The 21,595-nt window shown below is 37.5% G+C and overlaps 1 protein-coding gene across 6 annotated transcripts in view; it reads left to right on the top strand.

Moving 5' to 3' along the window:
* Nucleotides 1–108: 108 nt before the first annotated feature.
* Nucleotides 109–21,595, top strand: part of NCKAP1 (NCK associated protein 1) — a 57,855-nt gene continuing 36,368 nt past the window's right edge. The window contains exons 1-4 of one of the 6 annotated variants that reach the window (XM_086896085.1): nucleotides 138–321; nucleotides 1,008–1,176; nucleotides 11,018–11,035; nucleotides 12,160–12,270. In XM_086896085.1, the coding sequence (XP_086752211.1) occupies nucleotides 1,156–1,176; nucleotides 11,018–11,035; nucleotides 12,160–12,270 (150 nt within the window). In that variant the 5' untranslated portion in view covers nucleotides 138–321; nucleotides 1,008–1,155. Of the gene's footprint in view, nucleotides 322–1,007; nucleotides 1,177–3,399; nucleotides 3,451–11,017; nucleotides 11,036–12,159; nucleotides 12,271–21,595 lie in introns of those variants that run through there. The other 5 variants (XM_086896081.1, XM_086896080.1, XM_023930652.2 and 2 more) reach the window with 5 other exon arrangements.

Raw genomic sequence — 21,595 nt, 5'->3', positions numbered from 1 at the left:
CAGCTCGCCCGAACCTGCGGGAACCGGGGAGAGCTGAGCGCGGGCCGCTTCCGCCGCCCGCCCGCCGGGGGAGCCCGAGCGCCGCCCCACGTGAGCCGTGCCCACGCCCCGCGGAGGCACCGAGCGCCGGGCCAGCCGGGGAGGAAGCGCCGGGCCGGGCCAGGCCGGCGGCCGCGGGGCTGTGAGCGGCGGTGGGGGCAGGGGCGGGCCACAATGTCGCGGTCCGTTCTGCAGCCCAGCCAGCAGAAGCTGGCGGAGAAGCTCACCATCCTTAACGACCGCGGCGTCGGCATGCTCACCCGGCTCTACAACATCAAGAAGGTGCGGGGGGCCCCGGCGGAGAAGGGGGGGGTTGGTGAACGGGGAGCCGCCCCGGCGAGATCCTCAGCGCCGCTCGGGCTGGCGCTCCGCTGGGCTTGCGGCGGTGCCGGCTGCGCTGCGGCCTAGCGGCGGGGCCCGGGAGGCTGGGCGGGAGCCGCGCCGCCGCCGCCTGGCCCGGGAAAGCGGGGGGGCGGGCCTGGGCTTTCGTGCGGCCGCCGCATCGATACCGGGAGAGAAGGATGAAGGAATGGAGGAGGCCGGGCCGATGCTGGCGGTGTCCGCAAGGAGCGGGGCCTGGTCCCGGCGCAGCCCTCGGAGCCGCTGCCGCCCCGCTGCCGTGCGTGACTCACACGAGCCGCGAGTGGGCAGCGCCGCGGGGCTTTTCCCACGCCAAAAGCTGTCGCTACCGTACGGAAAAAGGGGTTTGGGGTAAAATTAGTAAGTTTAATTTCGATATGCTCGAGGCGCGCGGTTGCTTAGCAGCTCCCGGCGTGAGATGGAGCGGGCGCTTGGAGCTGCCGCGGCTGCTGGAGCAGCTCCCCGGCTGGAAGTTGGTCGGTGCTGGCCTGGGTGGGGTGGCTCGGCGGTGCAGGAAGCCGTAGGTCTGGGTGTTGAGAGAAGGATGGGTCACGCCTTCGTGCTCGGTTAATTTCTCTTCTGGAGGTAATCGTTGTGCTTTCCTGTAGGGAAAAATGTAGTTCATGGCCACAGAATCATAAAATGATTTTGGTTGGAAGGAGACCTTGAAGATCATCTAGTTCCAAGCCCTGCGCTGGGTGCTTGTATCCTTCCCAGCTTCATTTTCCTAAAGAGTGCTACGTCGTCTGAAAGTATATGGCCCCTCACCCACTTCCAGTAAGGAATACTAGTTAGGATTTTATTGCTTTGCCTTGAACACAGTTATTTGAGAGGTTTTTCTTATTTCAAGGAAAATACTAGTTATTACCTAAGAGCAGCTGAACCTTTGTGGGTTCAGCACATTATAATTTCAGTGCTGTTCCCATGCTGGGTTCAGCTGCAATGGCAAAGGGAGTTTTACAGTTCTAAGTGCTTACTTGGTCCTCTGACTTCTGGACCCAGGTTTCTGTCAGGAGTGACCCTGCCTGAGTAATCCAAGGTAAAGGATGTGTTTTGTCAAAGTTTTTTTGCTCATATGGGAGACCAGAAGAAGTAAGGACTATCAAGTGCAATGTTGATTTTAATTTAGGTGTTTTCTCAGGGGAAAAAACCCAACAAACCAAGTGATTGAAGTATTTAGAAGTCAGCGTTCATCCAAAGCCATTTCACTATTTGATATGCACTTGAGTGTTTCTGCAAATCTTCTTCACTGCCATAAATAAGGCATTCTGACTGGATGATTGCAAATTCTGGTCTTTCTGAAAGGTTCCTTTTAGCCTGTAGTTTTTGTACATTACAAAATCACTTCAGTTTAATAATGATAACAGTATATTTATACCTCTAACAAACAGAAAATCACAATTTACTGGTAAAACCATCAAAACGAGGAAGTTGTTTATGTGTGTTCTTGTTGCACTTTGAGAGAAATATCCCAGATGAAAAATGAGCAAGGGGAATTTCTCTTGAGCACAGCCCCGCTTTGTGGGGCAGGAAACAGAACTGGAGAAATTAAACCTGGTCTTGATAGCTCTGCCTTAGCCACTGTGAGTCTGGGCTCTGTTTTCATTCCCAGTGTTCTGATACAGGGACATTTACTCCTGTTAGATGGCCCAGTGCCTAGAGGCATGTTTTTACTTGGCACTGTTGGATGGCAGAGTCCTGCCTGTGTTGCCCCATATGGTGGTGGCCTCTGTTGTTACTCATGTCTAGGAAGTGATGCAGGTGGACAGATTCTCTGTAGGGGAGCATCAGCACTGGAGGTGACACCACTTTTTCCTGCAAATGCCAAGAACCAAGTCCAAAATTGCTAGGTCTTGCATACAGAGAGAGAGAGAGTAGGCATGTCCAAGTGGCTTGATTATTGTGTCATGTGTAGTTTTGCAAATATGGAGATGTCCCAGGCACAACTCTTGTGGGGTCATGTAGTGATTTGTGAATTCAAATAGTAGTTTTCTTCAGCTGCAGTCAGTACTGCTTGACAGGGGGAACTGGCTAGCTCAGATAGCGAGCCCAGAAATCTTGGGATTGATTATTGTATTTTATTGTGAGTCTCTCTTCAGCCCAGCTGCAGCATCGCTGACTGCTTGGAACACTTTAGTTTTGTTTATTCCTTTTTTTTTTTCTCTCTCTTTAAGCTGTCAATTCGAAAGCTGCTGTTTAAGATTCTGTCATAGCCACCTCTGCTGAAGATGATACCAAAACTGAAGCTACTAGAAAACCACACAATATGTGGGTTTGCGGTTAAAGGAAATGGTTACGACTTCTTTTTAATAAGAGGAAGTGAGAGATTGAAATGTATGTAGCAACAGCAGAGATTGCTGTAGATGCTGTCTAGAGAGTACAGATTTTCAAGGATTAAGAATTTTCTTAACTGTTAGAAACAAAGCAGGAAAATCTTACTTCCCAAAGAATCACAGTTGTTAAAAGCAGTTAGAAACAATGATTCTTTATATTTCATCTTCCTATACAAAAGTCAGTTTTGTTGCTGTTGTGTTTATAGCTGATAATTGTTCATGGTTTCCTGTTTAATGACCTTCTGTGCCACTGTTGTCTTTTGAAACAGTTAAAAGTTTGTTGTTTTTAAAACAGAGTATCTGACTGGATGTTTTTTTTTGTCTCTGAGCATGACATGGAAATTAGGAAAAGTGAAGTTACTAAGGTAATAGTGGATGATGAGACAGAATTTATATTTCCACCCTGTAAGGAGGTGGATTTTTTTGTTGCTGTTGTTAGTTTGAAGGATGGCTCTCTTGCTACTTTCAGCTGTCCTTTGCATTGGGATCAGTATTAGTACTGACCTTAGAAATCTTAGCCTTGTGGTTTCTCTCTCTTGGTTTGTTCCTTCTGTTTTTAAAGAATTTAATCACAGTTATCTCTCTGTAACTTTTGTCGTTACTTGCCTACAACTACACTTCTATAAATCAAAGACAGCAGGAATTTTTCATGCCATCCTGGCTCAGATGAAGCTTGGATTTCATGGTTACCTTCCAGAGCAGACCAAGTCTTGTGTTGGTAAGGTTTGTGTAAATTCTACCATTACTGTCAACTGTTTTGCTTGAGAGTGGTGGCAACAGAGAATAATCTTTTTTGTGGGCCTGTCTTTTGTTTATAAAGCCCTTGGATACCAGGATGTGTTTACAGTAAGAGATTTGATCTTGAAATACCTGAAGTAGAGATTTAGCCACAGCAAATCAAGGGGGTGTGATTTTGATGAGTGTTGAAGCAGTACTACAGTCAACAGGACTGTAGGGATGAAAGTCAAAGTTTTGAATTATTTAGAATATATGTTAATCAAACATGATGAGTCTGTTATTTAGCATGAATTGTTTTGCTAGCAGTTTTCTGTTGTTCTTTACAGTATAGGTTTTACTTTTGTTCACAAGATATTTTAAAATGTCATTAACAAAACAAATTCTTTTGAGTTTCCTGATTTGATTACATAGTATCTGAAAAATGAGACTCTTAAACCAATTCTTAGATATGAACTGCATAATCAAACTGAAGTAATAGATATGGAACTTAATAACTGCAGAGGCTTTAGCTGACTTTATATTTTCTTTAAAGATGTAATAGTGGAAATACTGGATTTTTACCTATATTGAGGATGCTACTACTTATATTTAAAAGTTGTAAAAGCTAGTTGATTGTTTTATTAATAGAACCAGTCAATTAAGTGTACAGCTTTGCTCAGGCACTTGAGAGATTATTCAGGAAACAGTGGAAGAGATTTTAGGTGACTGGAAAAGCATGGGGAAGTTTCCAATCTGCAGAGCTCTGAAGTTTGGAATGGTGTAGGATTAGATCACCCTTTGGACACAGAGCTCTGTGCTGGAGTGCAGACCTTTGAGCTGAGAGGGAAAGCTCACCAATAATTTAGGTTTGAATTGTAAGGCTGGTGTTGAACAGATAATGTCAGGTAACGTCTTGAGGTCACTGGGAAGTTTCTCAGGGTGGGGCAGTATTGCTTCCACAGATGTCAGCAGTTCTTTAAAGGTTAAAATGGCAGTATATGTTTGTGTCTGTGATCTTGGAGGAATGGCTTATAGTACCATCTTATTGATAAGCAGAGGAGGAAGCCCCAAACAAAGTCACGGTGCTGGCAATAAAAAATAAATTTCTTTGGTCAGGAAGGAAATACCAGCTAGTGATACTGTATCATACTGGTTTTTGGGTTTTTTTTTTCCATTCAGAAAAGCAATTAAATTTGTAAAGAAATGGAAAACTTTGTAATAAAATAAAAATGTCCCATGATTTTTTTCTAAAATACATAGAGTGGGTTTTTACTTTTGCATCAAAAAATAGATGCCCAGAATTATCTTGCTTTGTTTCTTGGCTTACAAATACAAGTTACCTTGCCTCCTGCAATCGCTGTTCATTTTGTGCTAGCACAAAACCAAATGCAGTTTGAGTTGCAAGAGATTTTTAAAGTTGTGTGCAGAGGAGATACACCTAAAAAGTACTAACAATTCTCATTTGAGGTTCAGAATAGACAAGGGTTTTCCATTGCCTTGCTTCTTTTTAAGATGTTATTTTATAAACTACATTGAGGAAACATTTTGTGGCAGTGAAACTTCTCTTAATTTTTTTTTTTATCCTTTGTGTTTCACTTGCCCCATATATGATTAATAGAACCAAGTCCTTAAACAGGTGCTACAAACACAAGAGGACAATGTGAATTTATCATTGCACAGATAGTGTCAAACCCAGTACATTTCATTCATTCACAAGGTGATGGGTCACTCTAGTATGGACAGCTTAGAAGATACTTTACATGTTGACTTTAGCAAGGCTGCTGACATGACCTCATCTGTTTGTTCTCATGAACAATCTAAGGAAGTACAGTCTGCCTTAAGTTGTAATGATGAAAGCAGATGGATCACCATATTAGGGAGTGATTGTGAAGAACTCATTGTCAGATGGGGCTCTTGTTGGGGTGTGTGTTACCTCTGGTTCCAGTCACTTTTTGCTTCAACAACCTAGATGATGGCTACAGTGCGCTTAATGAATTTATACATAGGAAACTGGGGCAGGCTACAGAATCTAATTGAAATTCAGCTTGAGCTTAGAAATTGTAGGTATGGTCTAACAGGCTTGGAGGTTGCTGAGCAGGTATGATTATAAGCTATTTTGTGCTTAGTGGAATTTAAAGGACAAAACGAGAAGTAATGAGTTATCAAGTCTGGAGAAAATAGCTGGGAAAGGTTAGGGACATTCCAGGGCAAACAAGAGCCAGGTAAGTTCTGCTGCAAAAAATCAGGGATGGCATGAGGTTATATAAATGTGTAAGATAATCTGAAGGAAAAGTAATCCTTTTGCTCTGCATCTCCTTCATTGAGATTCATTGAAAGCATATTTGATTGACCACTCTTTTCAAGGAAGATGTGGACAAAATGGAGAAAGTTCTGAGCAGAATAATAAGGATAAGTGGTGCAGAAAATTGCGCCAGTTAAAAAAATGGGAACGTTTTTTCAAGTCAGCTTATAAGTAATACAGATTTGTAAGTATTTAGGACTGCAGTAGAGGGATGGGGAATAGTTTATGCCATCCAGTATGACCACCAGAGATCAAGAAGTGATGGATTAAGTTAAATATTGGAAAAGTTACTTTAATATTTGAAGAGACTTTGAGAATGTTTTTGAATGTAACCTGTTCAAGACCTGTAGGTAAAGATTTGGCAGGCGTATCCCAGGAGCAACACAGATACAGTTGATTCTGCCTTGGAAAAGGAGAGCTAGGTAGGCAGTTTCTTGTGATCCTTTCTAGCCATTTTTTCTGATTTCACAGGAATTTACATTTTACTTAGTTGAATTTCTGAGTAGTGATACACTAGGATTTAAAGTAAGGTGTATACTTGGTGTATACCAAATAATGAGTAAACACAGGGAAGATGTCTTGCTTAGATCTAGGAAACACTGGACTGACTGTAACACCTTTAATTGCAATTTTGAATTGATATGAAGGTACATTATCTTTCAAATTTGGAACCCTAGTAAATGAAAAGTGCAACAGCTGTTAAATTTCTAGTAATTTTGTGCCATACTTTGGATATGTCCAAGGCCTTCAGAAAATCTTCGTAAAGTTGTTACATAGAGACTTGGCTGAAATTATTAGCATAATTTCTATTAAGGTACAGGTTTTACCTTTCATCAAGTATCATTTCTGTAACTACAACCATAAGTAATGTAATTTACTTAGTACTAGATCACCCTAGCTATGCTGGTGTAGGACAGTTAAATTTTAGCCATCAAAAGTATTAAACTATACTCTAGTAATTTGTCCATGTGTGACCAACTAATTCATGCATCTTGTTGGATAAACTTTAAAAGAGACAAGGCTTTATTCACAAAACTTATCTAGGACCAGCCTGTTTAATAATGGCTTCCACAACCTAAAATACAGGCAAGCAGTTGTAGACTTAATCAGAGATATTAAAGCAAATGTAGTGTGAATCACTGTTCAAAGCAGCTCTTTATTATTTATTCCCCTCGCTTTCCTTCTCAGTACTTTTGCTTTTTCAGAATTGGAGATTGTGAGTTCATAATCTTAATTGTTTTAAATGCATGGCAGAAACAAAGAGTATATAATAGGTTTTATCTTACAAGAATATAATTAATGGTGAAAGTATCTCTTTGAATGTTTTTTTGATTTTTATATTTAGTATAATTTACAGGATGCGCAGCTGGAAACCAGGCATGCAAACTTAGAGATATGTCTTAGCATGAAGTCTTTAATGCCAGCAGCTCTTACAAGAGAAGAACAGTTTTACTGTGCCTGCCTTTCTGGCCTATCAAAAGAAAGTGCTGTAGTAAACTGTAAATGGGACATACAAGAGCTATTCCTGTTTTTGAGTCTGAGGCATCCTGAAAGTATTTCCATTTACTAATCTAAGTTACTAACTTGGGGAATGGCATAGTTTTTACTGTCATTAAAATCTCATCAGTTTCCTTGTAAAATTCACAGAGTTTTTTTTAGTGCAGATTGATTTGTAAATGAAACTTAAAGGTGATTTGTTGACTGAGGTTATTTCAATGTATGTTGTCACAATCAAGTGGAACTGTGCTTAGCAGTGTTTTATCTCAACTCTGCAGTAACAGCAAATCAAGATCTCTTGAGGTAATAAACACATTAAATTGCTGCAAAGTATGGTTTATACTAATCTGCTAATGTAGGAGGTTTGGGGGATGAAAATCCCAAATTTTAATTCAAATGGCCCTGTTTCTCTTTTATTGGGAGACAGCCCTGCTACTGATTTGGAATAGGCTGGGTTTAGCAACAACAAAAGAAAATAAATAATATGTCTTACCATAATACAGTAAATATTTAGGCTTTATTTTTTTACCATCCTAAGCCATGTATTCAGCTGATACTTCCCAGTGTTGTTATTCAAGGGCACATAACAGATTGATGTGAATGAGTGGCATGAGTGAAGTTCAGGAGTTTTAAATGCAAGTTTGGGGCACTGACTACTGACAGTGATTGTGCCTGAACATAAACTTCTTTAATTCATGCCACTTCAGCTGCACGTATATAGTAATTTTGTTGATTGATATTTTTTTTTCTTCTCCTTCAAAATCCTTTGCCCTCAAGTAGGAAGTACATTGTTACACTTAAGTTTTTGCAGTGAGAGCTGTAACAGTATTGGGGCGAAAGGTCTCTTTGCTGCATATTAATGTTGGTGTATTCTGGGCCAAAGGCAGTTGAACTGGATTCTGTTTTCCTGTTTAGAGGCCACTTATCTTAGATGTAGGCCTTAAGCAGATTTTTGTGGTTGACTGTTTTCTTCTTGGCTGCTTCTGAATGAATACAACATAGAAGGTATAGATATGTAGTACTCTTAATTTTTAAAGTGAAATTAGTATAGGAGAACCTAATAGCACCAAGTGAGGAAGAGAATCTGAATTTTGTTTAATAATAATATAATTATTTACCTCACTAGGGTAGGCAGGAAAATACTGCTTTAATTCAAAACACATGGCCTAGTGAAGCATGTGCAACCAGTGCATGTAGTCTCATCTCTCTGAAGCTTGATAACTGCATATGATAGTAAATCAGTATTGTGAATAGTGAACTTCTTAGCTATAGAAATCATATTTTTCTTGTTGGTAGCTGCACAGAATGGTGTACAGAATGACTTTACTTAGTTGAGAGCTTATAATAGCAGGGTACTATTCTAAAGATCTGTGAAAAGAAGTGCTGTGTAACTTGAAGGAAATCCAGCATGTGAGTCCATTAAAATTTTGTTTAAATTATGTAGATTAGTTTCTAACCATAACTTTGCATGATCTTTTTCAGCATAGCTGTTTATCAGCTGTTTAGTAATATACAAAGGAATTCAGAGTTGACTGCTGTGAGATTCTTTGAGTATAATATTTTGGGGCTGAAGCAACTGGAATCCCATGGCTTCAGAACTGTATTCTGTGAATGCTGCACTAGTAAGACCATTTTAAATTTGTGAATTTTAATTTTTATTAACTTTTTAATGCTCGAAATTGTAGTAATTCTGGTTTATGGGTTTTTTCCTAATAAAAAATGAATTGAGGAATGGTTATTCAACCCATATGGGGGTAAAAAAGTGCTGAGGCTGAGAAAGGGTCCTGGTTTTGGCTGGTGCTCAGAATTGCACCATTCTCAGTGAATACTGGAGAGCTGTATATGGGCAAGTGGCCTTTGTATGTTCTACCACAACGTTCTACCACAATGTTCCTAACCATTATAGATTTTGTATTGACTAATACAACTATTAAAAGTAAAAACTTAATTTCTTACCTACATTCTAAAGCTATTGCCCTAAATTGTTCAAAATACTGTTCTTTTTAGAGCAAAATCCTGTTTATGTGTCTTACCACACTTTCATGTTTGTGCAAAAGTGCTAGGATTGGGGTTTGTATGTTCATTCTTTTATGCTTTGTAGAGTAAACTGTAGGGAGTTTGAATTCTGTTCACAGTTTTGGGAGAGGTTTAACTTGTGGAGACTGTTTTACCTGTGATGCTGAATGCAGGTAATTGTGTGGATGAAAACTACTGATGCAACAACAGCTAGTAATCTGTTAATACCAGTTCTTATAAAGGAGCTGAGCTGCCGTGGAACATGGGAGAGTGAAGGAAAAAGCACTGACCCACTCATTCAGTGACTTCTGTTGTCCTCTCAATTCAATCTAGGTAGGCTTGTACAGCTTTCTAGAAGCTGGAATTGTGGTGGTGTGTGTGAGGGATGCTTTTAGCAAGTAAGAATTTTCTTATTATAGGCCAGTCTAGTGTTGTTTATTAGTAGGAAGAGTTACAGTTGCTTCAAGTATGATGTCAGCTAACAAACAATGGGAAGAAGCAAAGAAGGAACATGTTCACATGTATTGAGAGGATTGCCAGTTAGACTGAGGATAACACTTGTCTTTTCTGGGGGCTGAGTTCCTGAAGTCTCAGGAGGATGTGCATGTTGATGTTTTGAGATCTCTGTTTCCTTGTGAGAGTGTATGTAAGGGCATGGGTAGAACATAAGTTTTAGTAAACATTTTGAAGAGCTGATTTATAGGATGGAAAACATCTGTTTCTAGGAAAAATAAGGAGTGTACGTGGAAGGAGTGTTTGAATTCAGACTGAAAAATTTATGAAGTCAACAGTGGCAGATTTCTTGTCTCCTCTATAACAGCAACCGTACTGAAATTTAACAGGGTAGTAACAGCACACAGGTCATGAATATGTGTCAGTTAACTTGTTTCCTTAGTTATCCTTCTAGTAGAGAAAGTTACATGTTTTGCAGCAAGAACAACAAATTGAAATAATTTCATAAAGATTCTGACACCCATGACACAGAGTTAATTAAAACTTCATGAATTTGAATCTGTATGCTTAATATGTAATGCCTATTTACAGTATAGTTTGTACTTTTGAATTGTATAGACTTTAAGGTGTGTACAGAATAGCTTTTTATTGGCATGTATGGTTTGCTGCTCCAAGGAGATTGAAGCAACAGTTTAATATCTTACATATTGTGGATGTTGCTGAATTTATTTTTATTATAAATTCCTCTTGTATTATAGATATGATGCTGTAATAAAGTTTAGTACTTTTGTGGGAAATTAGCAAATATGAGCATTTTGATATCAGAATAGTACATGAGTATACATCATGATGGTCATGTACTACTAGTAGGTGTTTTAGAAACTTTCAATAATGACTCTTTTGTTGTTTTTTTTTCTTGGCTACCGTTTCTTTTTCAGGTATGTAAAACTTCACTGAGTGTCTCTCCTTTTTCCCCCTGTAGTTGCATGTGATGTTTGTTAACTTTTTTCCCTCTCTACCTGAACTTAGTTTGGAAGTACTATTAGTAGTTACATGTCTCAGTATATTCACAGTGCTTTGCACAATAGTAAAATTCTAATAAATAAGTGTAAAGTTGTTTGTGAGTATTAGAATAATCAACGTCCTGTAGAAAGTGTGCTGACTAGAGTAACAGATGGTTGTAATGTTCTCTTGGATGTAGGTATTAGTGTATTAGTTCACATAAATGTAATACTTTAGAATTTAAGAGTAATTTGTTTATATGTAATTTTTCTCTCTTTTTATTACACTGCTTTCCCAGCAAGGACAAGTTTGGAAGGTTTGCAAAGCTTTTCACCTTCCCTTTGCCCGCTTTCAGAATCGGTCTCATACTCCATGACTTCTGTCTCTACAGTCCACAGCTCGGTCATAGAAATCAATGTGGAAAAGTTTTTAAATGAGTTGCCATTCGAGTTCACTCTGTTGCGTAGAAACGCCTAGCATGTAATTTAGTTTTGCATGAGACGTGAAACTCCTTTGCAAACCCCTCTGAGGAAAATAAAACTAAATGAATACTTGAGAGAAATACAGTTTGAGCGCATATTTTGTCATGTAAGTAATGCTGCTTTTAGTATGTTACTCCAAATGAGATGGTATCGCATGGCTCACTAGCCAGAGTAGCAGAGAAGTAGCGTGTGACAGCATGCACTGTAGCTGGCAACAGTAGGTGCTTCCTCAGGTGTCTGTCCAGAGAAGCTGTTCTGATCCATCTACGTAAGTTATTTAAGAGACCTAACAGTCGCGACTTCACATCAAAATTTAGCGTAACTTTTTGACTGCTGCTTTCAAAGCTCAGCCTATGCTGCTCTAGGAATAAAGAACACGAGTAAAACTTCAGTTCTTAGTTAAGGAAATAGACTATGTTAGGCAAATATTGGTGGTTTGATTGTGGGATGGAAAATTGTCTTACAGTTAACAATTGGAAAAAAAATTAAATGCAGATTGGTGGTGGGGTGTTTAGTTTTGTTTCACAAAGGATAGTTTAATCATTTAATGTGCCCAGCACTGTCCTCCACAGATGATGACATGATTGAGTTTTCTAACAGTTTGTTAACTCCAGATGAATACAATACTACCTCAAACCAGGAATAGCATTAAAAGGAAACATTTTTTTTTTCTCCTTCTTTTAGGACTGAGTTTTTTCCCTCACTGCTGTTCTGCACTAACTGCTTTGATACTTCCATGCATCTTTTTCAGTAGAAGAGCATCTCTGTACTGTTTCCCATTGCATATTTCAGCTGTGACAGTCCCTGCACTTTTGCCTTTCATTTTATCACCTGCTCACTAAAAGCAAACAAACAAAAAGAGGAATCTTTCTAGTTTGTCTTCAGATTTGCAACTATCACTTAGCTTTATATGGATAATTGTGTTTCTACTTCATTTTGTATTGTATTTTTTTTATAGGCATGTGGTGACCCCAAAGCCAAACCATCCTATCTTATTGACAAAAACCTGGAATCTGCTGTCAAATTCATAGTCAGGAAGTTTCCAGCAGTAGAAACACGCAACAACAACGTAAGTAATCACATGGCTGTATAACTATTTTTCTCACTACTCTTTCAGCACAGTCTGAGAGGTTTACATTTTCTTATAAAGCATCTGATGCTGACAGTTGCAGTTGGAATATAGTTCTTGATTCAAATGTCTGACAGGATACTTGAGAAGGAACTATCTTTAAGGAGAGAATATTGTACTGTAATTCTGGATGGGTTTTGTTAGGCTAGGACTCTTTCTGGTTTTCTTTTTGCCTGCTCTCTTCTATTCTGTTTCAAAGAATTGTCAATGGGAAGAAATCCTTGGAAAAATCATGCCTTACTTTAATAGGAAAAGTTCCTGGCGACCAGACTGATTGCAGAAGATGAAAGTTGCATAATTTTATTTGTGATGTGTCCTAACCAGCAGATCAGTAAAAAACACCTGGCTGCAAGGTGGGAAGAAGTGTTTGTACTTTACAGGTACCCTTGCCTCTGGAGTCAGTCCCTGTGGGAATAAAGAATGCTTTAGTCCATAAGGAGAAACATTGTGAAGTACAAACATATGGAAATATAATTGTTTCCTCCTCATATAGTGAGTTCAGTTGCAGAAGTAAATTATGTTTTACCTTTGAGTGACTCAGTATTGCTCATTTTGACTTTGAAGCCTTTTTTTAGTTATTATTAGGCTAGAGGCAGGCATTTTGGCACTGTACACTTGTTTCCCTGTTTGTTTGAAAGATAAGGGTCCATAAGATATTTGTTTTACCTGCTTGTATTTCTTTCCAAAGGTGGAAAGTGGAGGTAGGTGCTGGGTTTGCATGTTCCCTACATGCAAGAGCTTGCCTGTGTGCTTGGGAGATTTAGGCTTGCTTTAAGCTTTCAGGTTTCTGTAGAATGGTAGTGGTGATAGCAATGAGAATAATTAGTTTCTTTTACATTGGCATCTCAAATTTGTATGTAATGTCTCCAATAATATCAATGGGGAAAAATCACAAAGCAACCAGAAAAAAACTTTACCTTATGGAGGAAACAATTCCATTAACAATGTGCTTTTTCACTTTAAAACTTGTACATGCTTTGTACTCTTTAATATTGCTCATCTTTGTATTTGATTGTGTTAGTAGCAAATATAGAAATTTATGTAAAAATAGTAAATCTGCTAAACCACTGTTGATAAATGCTTCTGTATTCTCTAAGCTTGGGTGGCAGATCAACTATTAAAAGATAATGTACATAAAGTTTTCTTACTGCAGTTGTATGTATGCTTTAAATGTCTTCCAGTTGTTGATTATGAATTTGGAGCTTAACTAATGATAGATATTTAAGGATTTGGTGCTGTGAAGTTTATAGAAAGAGATCAAAGAAAACTTGCTATATTTTGACCATCAGAGTTTCTGAAATAGGACACACATAATGTTTTGTCACTGCTGTGTATTTATTTAGTATGAACCAGCCAGGCCTGTGTTTATTAAGCAGAGTTGACAAAAGCCTACCCACATTTGAGTGGTTTTGAGCATGTTTTAAAGTAGGATTTTGAGCTCTAGCAATAGGCAGCTGGGGTTTCTGTCCTGTAATCAGAGCTGACGGCATTTTGCATTTACAGATGTTTTCCATAGAGTGTTGTCACTCCCAAAAGAAAAAAAGGGTGATCAGAGATTTGAAAGGGCAAGAAGCTAATTGGAACAGAGACACATTGATTAAAGAAATATCACAAAGGATTACCAAAGTGGAAATAGCTAAGAAGTCATAAGTTGTGTTTCCTCCTAGCAGTGAAAATTCCAGGATACCCTTTCAGGAAAGGGTTTTGGATTTTGTATGCTCAAGTGCAGCAGTTGCTACTGCCTAGCACTGTGTACCTATGCTTTTAACATGTCAGTAGGTGATGGTGCTGATTAAGCTTGCATTCAGTTTTAGAGAAAAGATGGTGCCAGCTTTTAAAATATTTTTGGACCTATTTTAGTTGTTTTTTTCTCAAGTATTGTCATTTACAGTGTTTTTTGTGCCTTAAAAATGAGCCACACGTTTTATTGAAGAGGATGAGCAGTGTTTGCTATAATCAGATGATCCTGAAAGGCATGAATTTTCATTCTGTTGAAACAAGTAATTCTGTTATATTTGCTATTGATACCTTACATTTTTATCCACAGAAAACAGAGTTCCTGGTTTTGTTCTTCTTTCAGTGTTTGACATGCTGAGTCATCAGAGCAGTGTCTGACAGTTGCTGATTTTCAGTATTGTACTGAAAGTTTGTGGGCAGTTCAAACAGTGAAGTGGCTGATGAATCCTTGCTGACCAGGCTGGAAAGTTAAATGGAGTAGTTTATCTTCCAAAGGATTAATTATTGATAACTCTGCACCTTACCAGTTCATATCTCTCTCTCCCATTGTTTGAGGGCAGTCTCTGTGATGTCTTACACTTGCCCTTTCTTTTCCAATAACCATTGTGAATCACATCATCTTGAATATGTGCAGGCTCTTAAACTGTTAATGAAATAGACCACCAAGGTAGTATTGCTGTGCACTGTATGAAATAACCTGCAAAGAAAGGAATGTATATAAACAAAATCTTGAAGGATTTAGAAAGTGAGAAATGAGAGAGATAGAGTCCTGTTTGAAAGGAAAGTTTCTTCTGTGTTTGGGGAGCTTTACTATTTCTGATTATTTTCAATTGAGTAAAGCTTTGTATTGAAAATGACTTCTAAGCTGCTTCCAAAAACTTTATAGCACTATTTTCTTGGTCAGATCTGTGCTTGTATTGACTCAGAATAGCATTTATTGTTACTGAATTTCCTGGGCTAACTTCAGAAGGAAAGCTCCAAAGTAAGGGATGCAGAAGCAGCCTGGTTTTTCTGACAGCTATTTAGACTGCTTCTTCTTGAAAGGGTGTACAGGTGAGGTTCTTGTCACAGAGAAATTGAAAGAGAACATACTGAACTCAAAAGCAGTGTTAAACCTAAAAGTTGCTCTGTTTTCAGTCAATGCCTTTTAAAACCAGAATAATATACTTCACAGTGGGGAACTGAAGATACAGAGACAAAGGACAGGAATTTTTTTTAGTTTGTGAGTAGGACTTGATAAATCTGCTGCCTGTGCAGATAAAGCTCCATGTCTTTGTATCATGAAGTTGTAGCCCCTTTTCTGCTTTCCCAAACACCATATATGACAAGTAGTGAGAATATCTGCCTTCTTTCTTAAATATATGTTTTTCATGGTTTGTTCCTCAGCAATTTCCTTGTAGAAAAACTTTTATTTTTACATGTCTCATGGAAAAATTGCGGTTCAGTCATTGCTGGCACAAAGCAGAACAGTGAAGCATCACTTTGAAGTTTATAAGTGTATGGTTAGTGAGGTAAAGATCTGCTTTCCAGATAATGCTAGTCTTCATCATCTAGAAGCTATGCTCTCAGTATTGTTCATATCAATTTGATTTGTGTTTTGTATTGACTAATTTTCTGTTGCAATGTGTCCGTGGGGACTGGAAATAAGAACACTTTAGAGCAGAGGACAAGCAGTGTTAGCATTTCTAGTCTACCAGGGTTAGGATCTATAGTTTTGAATTAGTTAATTTTACTTTTTGAATTTTTGCCTTTTCCCTTTTAGATCACAGTGGGTGTGTAGTTTGCCTCATGTGTCTTCCACAGTTTCACTTCATAACGAGCTGGTTACTCAGCAAATTAGATGGATGTGGGAGAGGTGTTGTGGCACAGGGCATCTGAACCTCCTTGGCTAAAGCTTATTAGAAGTCATCAATGCATGCTTTTATTAAATGCTTTCTTCTATTAAAAAAATGAAAACCCACACTTTATAACTTTATGATTTTTCATTTGTGATAGGTGCTTCAAGTAGTTAATTTTTTTCAAAACACTTAATACAAATAATAACCTGTTTTTCAAAGCTTTTTCTTTTGGCCCCTGCAAGTGGTATTGTACATCAAGGAAAATGTCATTTGTTTGCTTGCTTCTAATGAAACATTTAGTACTGTAATTTTCATGACACTAGTGAAGATAATTTAGAAACTGTCATCTCTGGAAAAATAACTTTTAGGTCTCAGCTCTGTTGCCTCATGTATTGGTAATCTCTTTTCACTAGTCATTTATTTTTGAGGAAATCATATGGTCATTAAAGCTATCACAGCTGCTTTCATAAATCTAGCTTAGATTATCTCCATATTCAATAAATATTAATATTTTTCTATACCTTTCTGGAGTGTGAAATTTCTTGCATGGGAGACTTGACTTTTCAGATAACTTACAGCTTGCTTAAGCAAAAAACCCCAGATTCCACCGGAAAACTTAATTGTCCTTTTCCATGAAGATTAAAACCTTTTCCAGGTAAGGGGGTGCCATGCACAGCTGCTTTTTCAGCTCTGTTCTTCCTCAGGGAGCTGATAGTGGTAAAGGACTGCAAAAGAGATGAATTTTCCAGAAGTCACTGAGGCAGCAGTCAAGGTTATGGGTGTTCCCCCTGCATGAGTGAAGTCAGATGATGAGCAATTATTCAGGACACTCTGTTCATCTCTGTATGATCAGTTAAGATGTCTTATGCTTGAGAGTAGAATATACTGATAGTTTATTTCATGAGAAAATGCAAAATATCTACAAATAATAAAATTTTATCTACATTTTTACTAAAAAGTCATTCAGAATTGAAATTGGTCAGCTAATGCCTCGCTCTGATACTACTATACTTACTGTCCTGGTTTTGTATGCAGTAACATGTCTGATGTCTTCAATTGTTAGAGGTGTAAGACTGACTTAAAATGATGTCTCCTGTATAGCAGAATATACTATATAAAGTTTTTCAGTCTAACAGTCATTTGCAAGTGAGCATTTTTTTAATAGCAATTCTAAGAGGTCATGTGGGATCCTGAAATCTCTTCAAATTGTTTCACCAAACAGAATTCTCGTAATGTAAAGTATTTTTTCAAAATAATAAGTGTTGTTAGCTACAAAGTTTATTTTCTTGGTCTGGCCTTTGACTGGGCCTGAATTTGAGTTAGAATAGCATCTAAATACTGTATTTTTTTTATCATTATTTGTAATAAATCATTGCAGAAGGCTGCTGTAAGTCATGTAAGTCCATACAAGTCAGTTGCCAAGGTAAATCAATCTTCCTTGCTTGTTGCTTCATGGTGTCTGCAATGCCTGCAGAGGAGTGAATGTGTGCAACACTTTACCCTCTCCTTCATCCAGTAAAACTCTCTTTGCTTTAATGATTGATAGTTTAAGAGCTTGGCCCTTAAAAACCAAGAAAACAAACAAAAACAAAACTCCAACTGAGATGGCACTCAAATATAAAAATGTAAAAATATAAAAATACAAAAAATGGTATGAATTGTAAAAATATTGCAAAAATTGTGAATGAAGGTGAGAGAATAGGGAAATTCTTTCTTATGGCTCAGAGGTAGATCAGTTTTTAAAGAGAAGCCTCCATGCTCCAATTGTCTTCCATTATTAATTCCCTGGGAATGGTAACAGTTATGGACCATCACAGGTGGTTATTTCCTTTTCAAAACATTTAACTTAGTGCTAGAAACTTGAAAACAAATGAAAATAGATCTTGTGGTAGACATACATTAATTAGTAAACACGTTAAACATTCTATTTTATCTTTTTATATGCAGCATGGTACTTCAGAAATAGCTCTTAATTTGGAATAAGAAAACCAAGGACACATCCATCATTCTGGAGTTAATTTACAGAATTTAAAACGATTTTTTTTTCATTTTATTAGATGCTTTTATATTTCCCTGCTCTTTTGCTATGGATTTTGTAGGCACAGAGCTTTGTTCAAATTAATTGAATTTTTCAAATGTTTGTCTAAAGACAATAGGTGACAAGCATAGTGAGTATAACAAATGACTGTGAGAATACTGGCAGTGAAGATTTACGTCTCTCTCCAGAAATTTAACAGTTAGAATTTATAATACTGCTTTTTGGGACTTCTATTCCAGCTGGCAAGATTGAGTTGATGGTATTTTTGCTGAGGACATGATAATATCTATGGTGTTGGATTGTATAAAACAAATACAAGTGTTTAATGATCAGACTTGCAGGAAAAAATATTACACTGATATAAAAAGCAGAAAATTCACCTTCCTACTGCATATTTGCAGATCATGAAATAAGACATTTATTCACATACTGCTGCTACCAGTCAATTAAACATAATAAAAAAATGCAGGACTAGGAGTACCTTTGTTTTTACACACATAAGACTCTCTGAACAACCTCTTCTAGTTGTCTTGTATTTTTCATGAGCCATTGTATTAAATTGGTATTTATTCACATGATTAGCATGTCAGGGTTGCATAATTTCTCCCTTTTCTGAGCCATTGTGTTCATATAAGCTTTAAGTGAGGCTGTCTTACATTTTCAGATTTTTTTTTTTCTTCTTCTAATGTACTTTCTCTGTTTACATAATTGACTGTGCAAGGGTATTTGGGATTTAATATAAAGAAGGAAAGGCACAAACTAAAGATCAGTTCCTTCTCCTGTAGGTAATATATTCACAAAATGTTAGTTTCACTCTTATTTATAAATAATAATCAAACATGATCAGAGATGTGTTATTTTGTTAATAGCCAAAAGAAATAATCTCAGATTGTTATTAAAAATTTGAGAGTTTTTTTGATCTTGCCATATTATGCTGAAATTTCTACAGGTTTTCATAGTTCTTAAATCTAATTCACCTCATTCAACAAAAATACTGTTGGTATAATTTGTACAAATTCTCTAAGAATAAACCATGTACTGCTAGCCAGTCTACAAGGCATAGTCAGCTATAGTAAAAATAATCTTTTGATTAAAGATTTATTTCTTCAGTATATCCTTTTTTAGGATATACCTACTTTTGTTGGTTATTGGAAACTTTCAATAATGAATTGCAGGCTAAGAACAAAAGCCTCAAATCAAATACAAATCAATATAGCACTAGCAACTTCTAAACAGATGTTAGGAAATTAGTAATGGAAAAGAGCTACACCCACATTCTTGAATGATAAAAAAATCAAATAAACATCCAAGACACTGCATGCCTTGTAAGCTGTTCTTCCAACCATCACTGATCAGGCTGTGCTCTATAAATTGAATTATTTGCCCTATACTGATATAACAGTTAGTTTATATATTGTTTTATTTCGGTACTACTATTTTAAATAAAAGTTTACTGACCCCTTCAACACTCAGCATTCAAAGAATCATCATCTCAACTCTCTAGGAAAGTTTTAAGTGTACTTAAGTTTACATCACCTTACACTTCAAGTGTACATCACTTAAGTGTGACTATTTCTGGGAATATAGGTAACAAGGTAAGAATGCACAGCAGTGATTCCATAATCCTTAGCTGAGTGTGGCAAATACCTCCCTATACTTGGCAAAGCTTCACAGAACTTCTGAAAATTTATTATTTCTTTTGCAATCAGAGTTCCCAACACCATCTCCCTTTTTGCCATATCTTCCCATTTCACTTATTGTGGCTTGAAATTGAGTGTCCTGCAGGAGTGGACATTCAGTTGCTGCTTTTGGTATACCAAAAATAGGTGTAGTGTACAGCAACCTATAATCTTGAGAGTCTCCTTTAGCATTGCACATTGCTTACCACGAGTTAGGATTGCAGTGCAGAAAATGTTGTTTAAGGGGGTGTGGAGTGGTAGTGAGTTCTGCTTTTGTTTTTTCTCTGCACTAGAAATAAACTTACTTGTGGATCACACCCTGTCGTCCCTTCCTGAAAATTCGTGACAGGGCTTTTCAGATTCATCTGGTTCACACTTGTATTAGTTGCACAGAAAAAAACTCTATTTCTGCTTAGTCTTCTACAAACTGGCAAGAAATGCTTGAAGTGCTAGGGCCAGGGTGCAAAATCAAAACCACGCATCTTTAACTGAATTTTCATTGTGTAAGAACTGTTGACTGATGAAGCAGCCCTGAAAGTACAAAGCAGATTTTCCTCTGGAGCAGTTCCAAGTGTAGGCACAATCTGGTCTGGAGGTGTACTGGAGTCTGTGCGTGATGATGCCACACGCTTCACTTCTTGAGCTCAAGGCAGTTTAAGTTAAAGCTATATACTGGAAAAAGTATAGCTTAAATCCTCATGCTGAGAATCAAAATACAAGTTGTGGGACTTGAAAACAAAGATTTTTTGTACAGCAGCAGATTAAATGGAAATAATCTATTTCCTGGTGCGTGAGATTTATCAGGACAAGTTAAAAAATAAACACATGTACTTGCATCTCTTTCAGTTAAGCCTTGGTTGATGCCTGTGTGAAAGAGACTTAAATAATATATAGGCAGGCATTCAGAGTTCAATCCTTTGCAATGGTTTCAGAGTAGGCAGGAGTATTTTATAATGTAGCCATTCTGATTTGCTCATAACTGTCTATTCCTGTCTTCCTTAGCAATAATGAAAATGTTATGGCTCAAGACTTCTAAAAAATCACCATCACCTCTAAAAATTCAGAGAGAAGCAAACTTTATTTTACATATGATACCTAGGTTTGATCCAGGCAGTTAATTTTACAATTAGAGAAATTTTGATGCTTTACATAAAACTGAGAATACATAGCATAGCTTTATAAAAGAGAGGGAGCTGAAGAAGCATACTCAGTTCTAATCTCTCATGAAAATAAGCTAATTGATTTGAAGCAGCTTTTTAATCTGTCTTGTATATGATCGTTCTTGTTGAGAAAAAGATGTTATTTCACTTGGTCATCTTTAATTTAAAATCTTGCAGGTTTTTGGAGGGCACTTCTTCCTATTGTGACTGCTTTAACTCATTCCAATTCCTGTATCTGGAAGGAGACAGAATTTGTAGCTGGATATTGCCAGTTCAGTATTTGGATACTTGCAGTACTGTGGGGCTGTCATACATAGATAAACAGAATGGCTGTTCACTAACTTCTGATTTTTTGTGTTCTTAATTGTCTAAGTGATCAATCTGATTCCTTCAGAAAATTGTTTTTAAAAAATGGTATTTCATTGTCTGTTTGAAATATATAAAAAAATAAGTCCATGTGAATTATTTTACCTTTGTATTCACGTTTGCCTCTTCCATTTTATCCACAAGTGTCTAATGCTAGTGTTTTGCTTCTTTTATGTTTCTTTATTTTGTTGCTTTTGTTTGAATGTATTATTGTGTTTATATGGAACTGGTCAAAGAACCGTTACTGTATTTTATGTTTGTATCTACATTTTATTTTGCATGCTTAACGTGGCTTTGCCTGGATATTCTTTTTGGTAAGTTCAGAATTTAAAAGCATAATGTTTTTCTGCAGTAAAGTTTGTAACCTGCCACCTTATTTTCTTCCACCTCAAGTAACATAATTATTTTGGTTTTGGCGTATTGATTTGTGCTCATGTACTGTTCTGC

Source organism: Cyanistes caeruleus, chromosome 7 (assembly GCF_971803275.1).
Source record: "Cyanistes caeruleus chromosome 7, bCyaCae1.hap1.1, whole genome shotgun sequence".
NCBI classification, from domain to species: domain Eukaryota; kingdom Metazoa; phylum Chordata; class Aves; order Passeriformes; family Paridae; genus Cyanistes; species Cyanistes caeruleus.
This window is presented reverse-complemented; position numbering and strand designations above follow the sequence as displayed.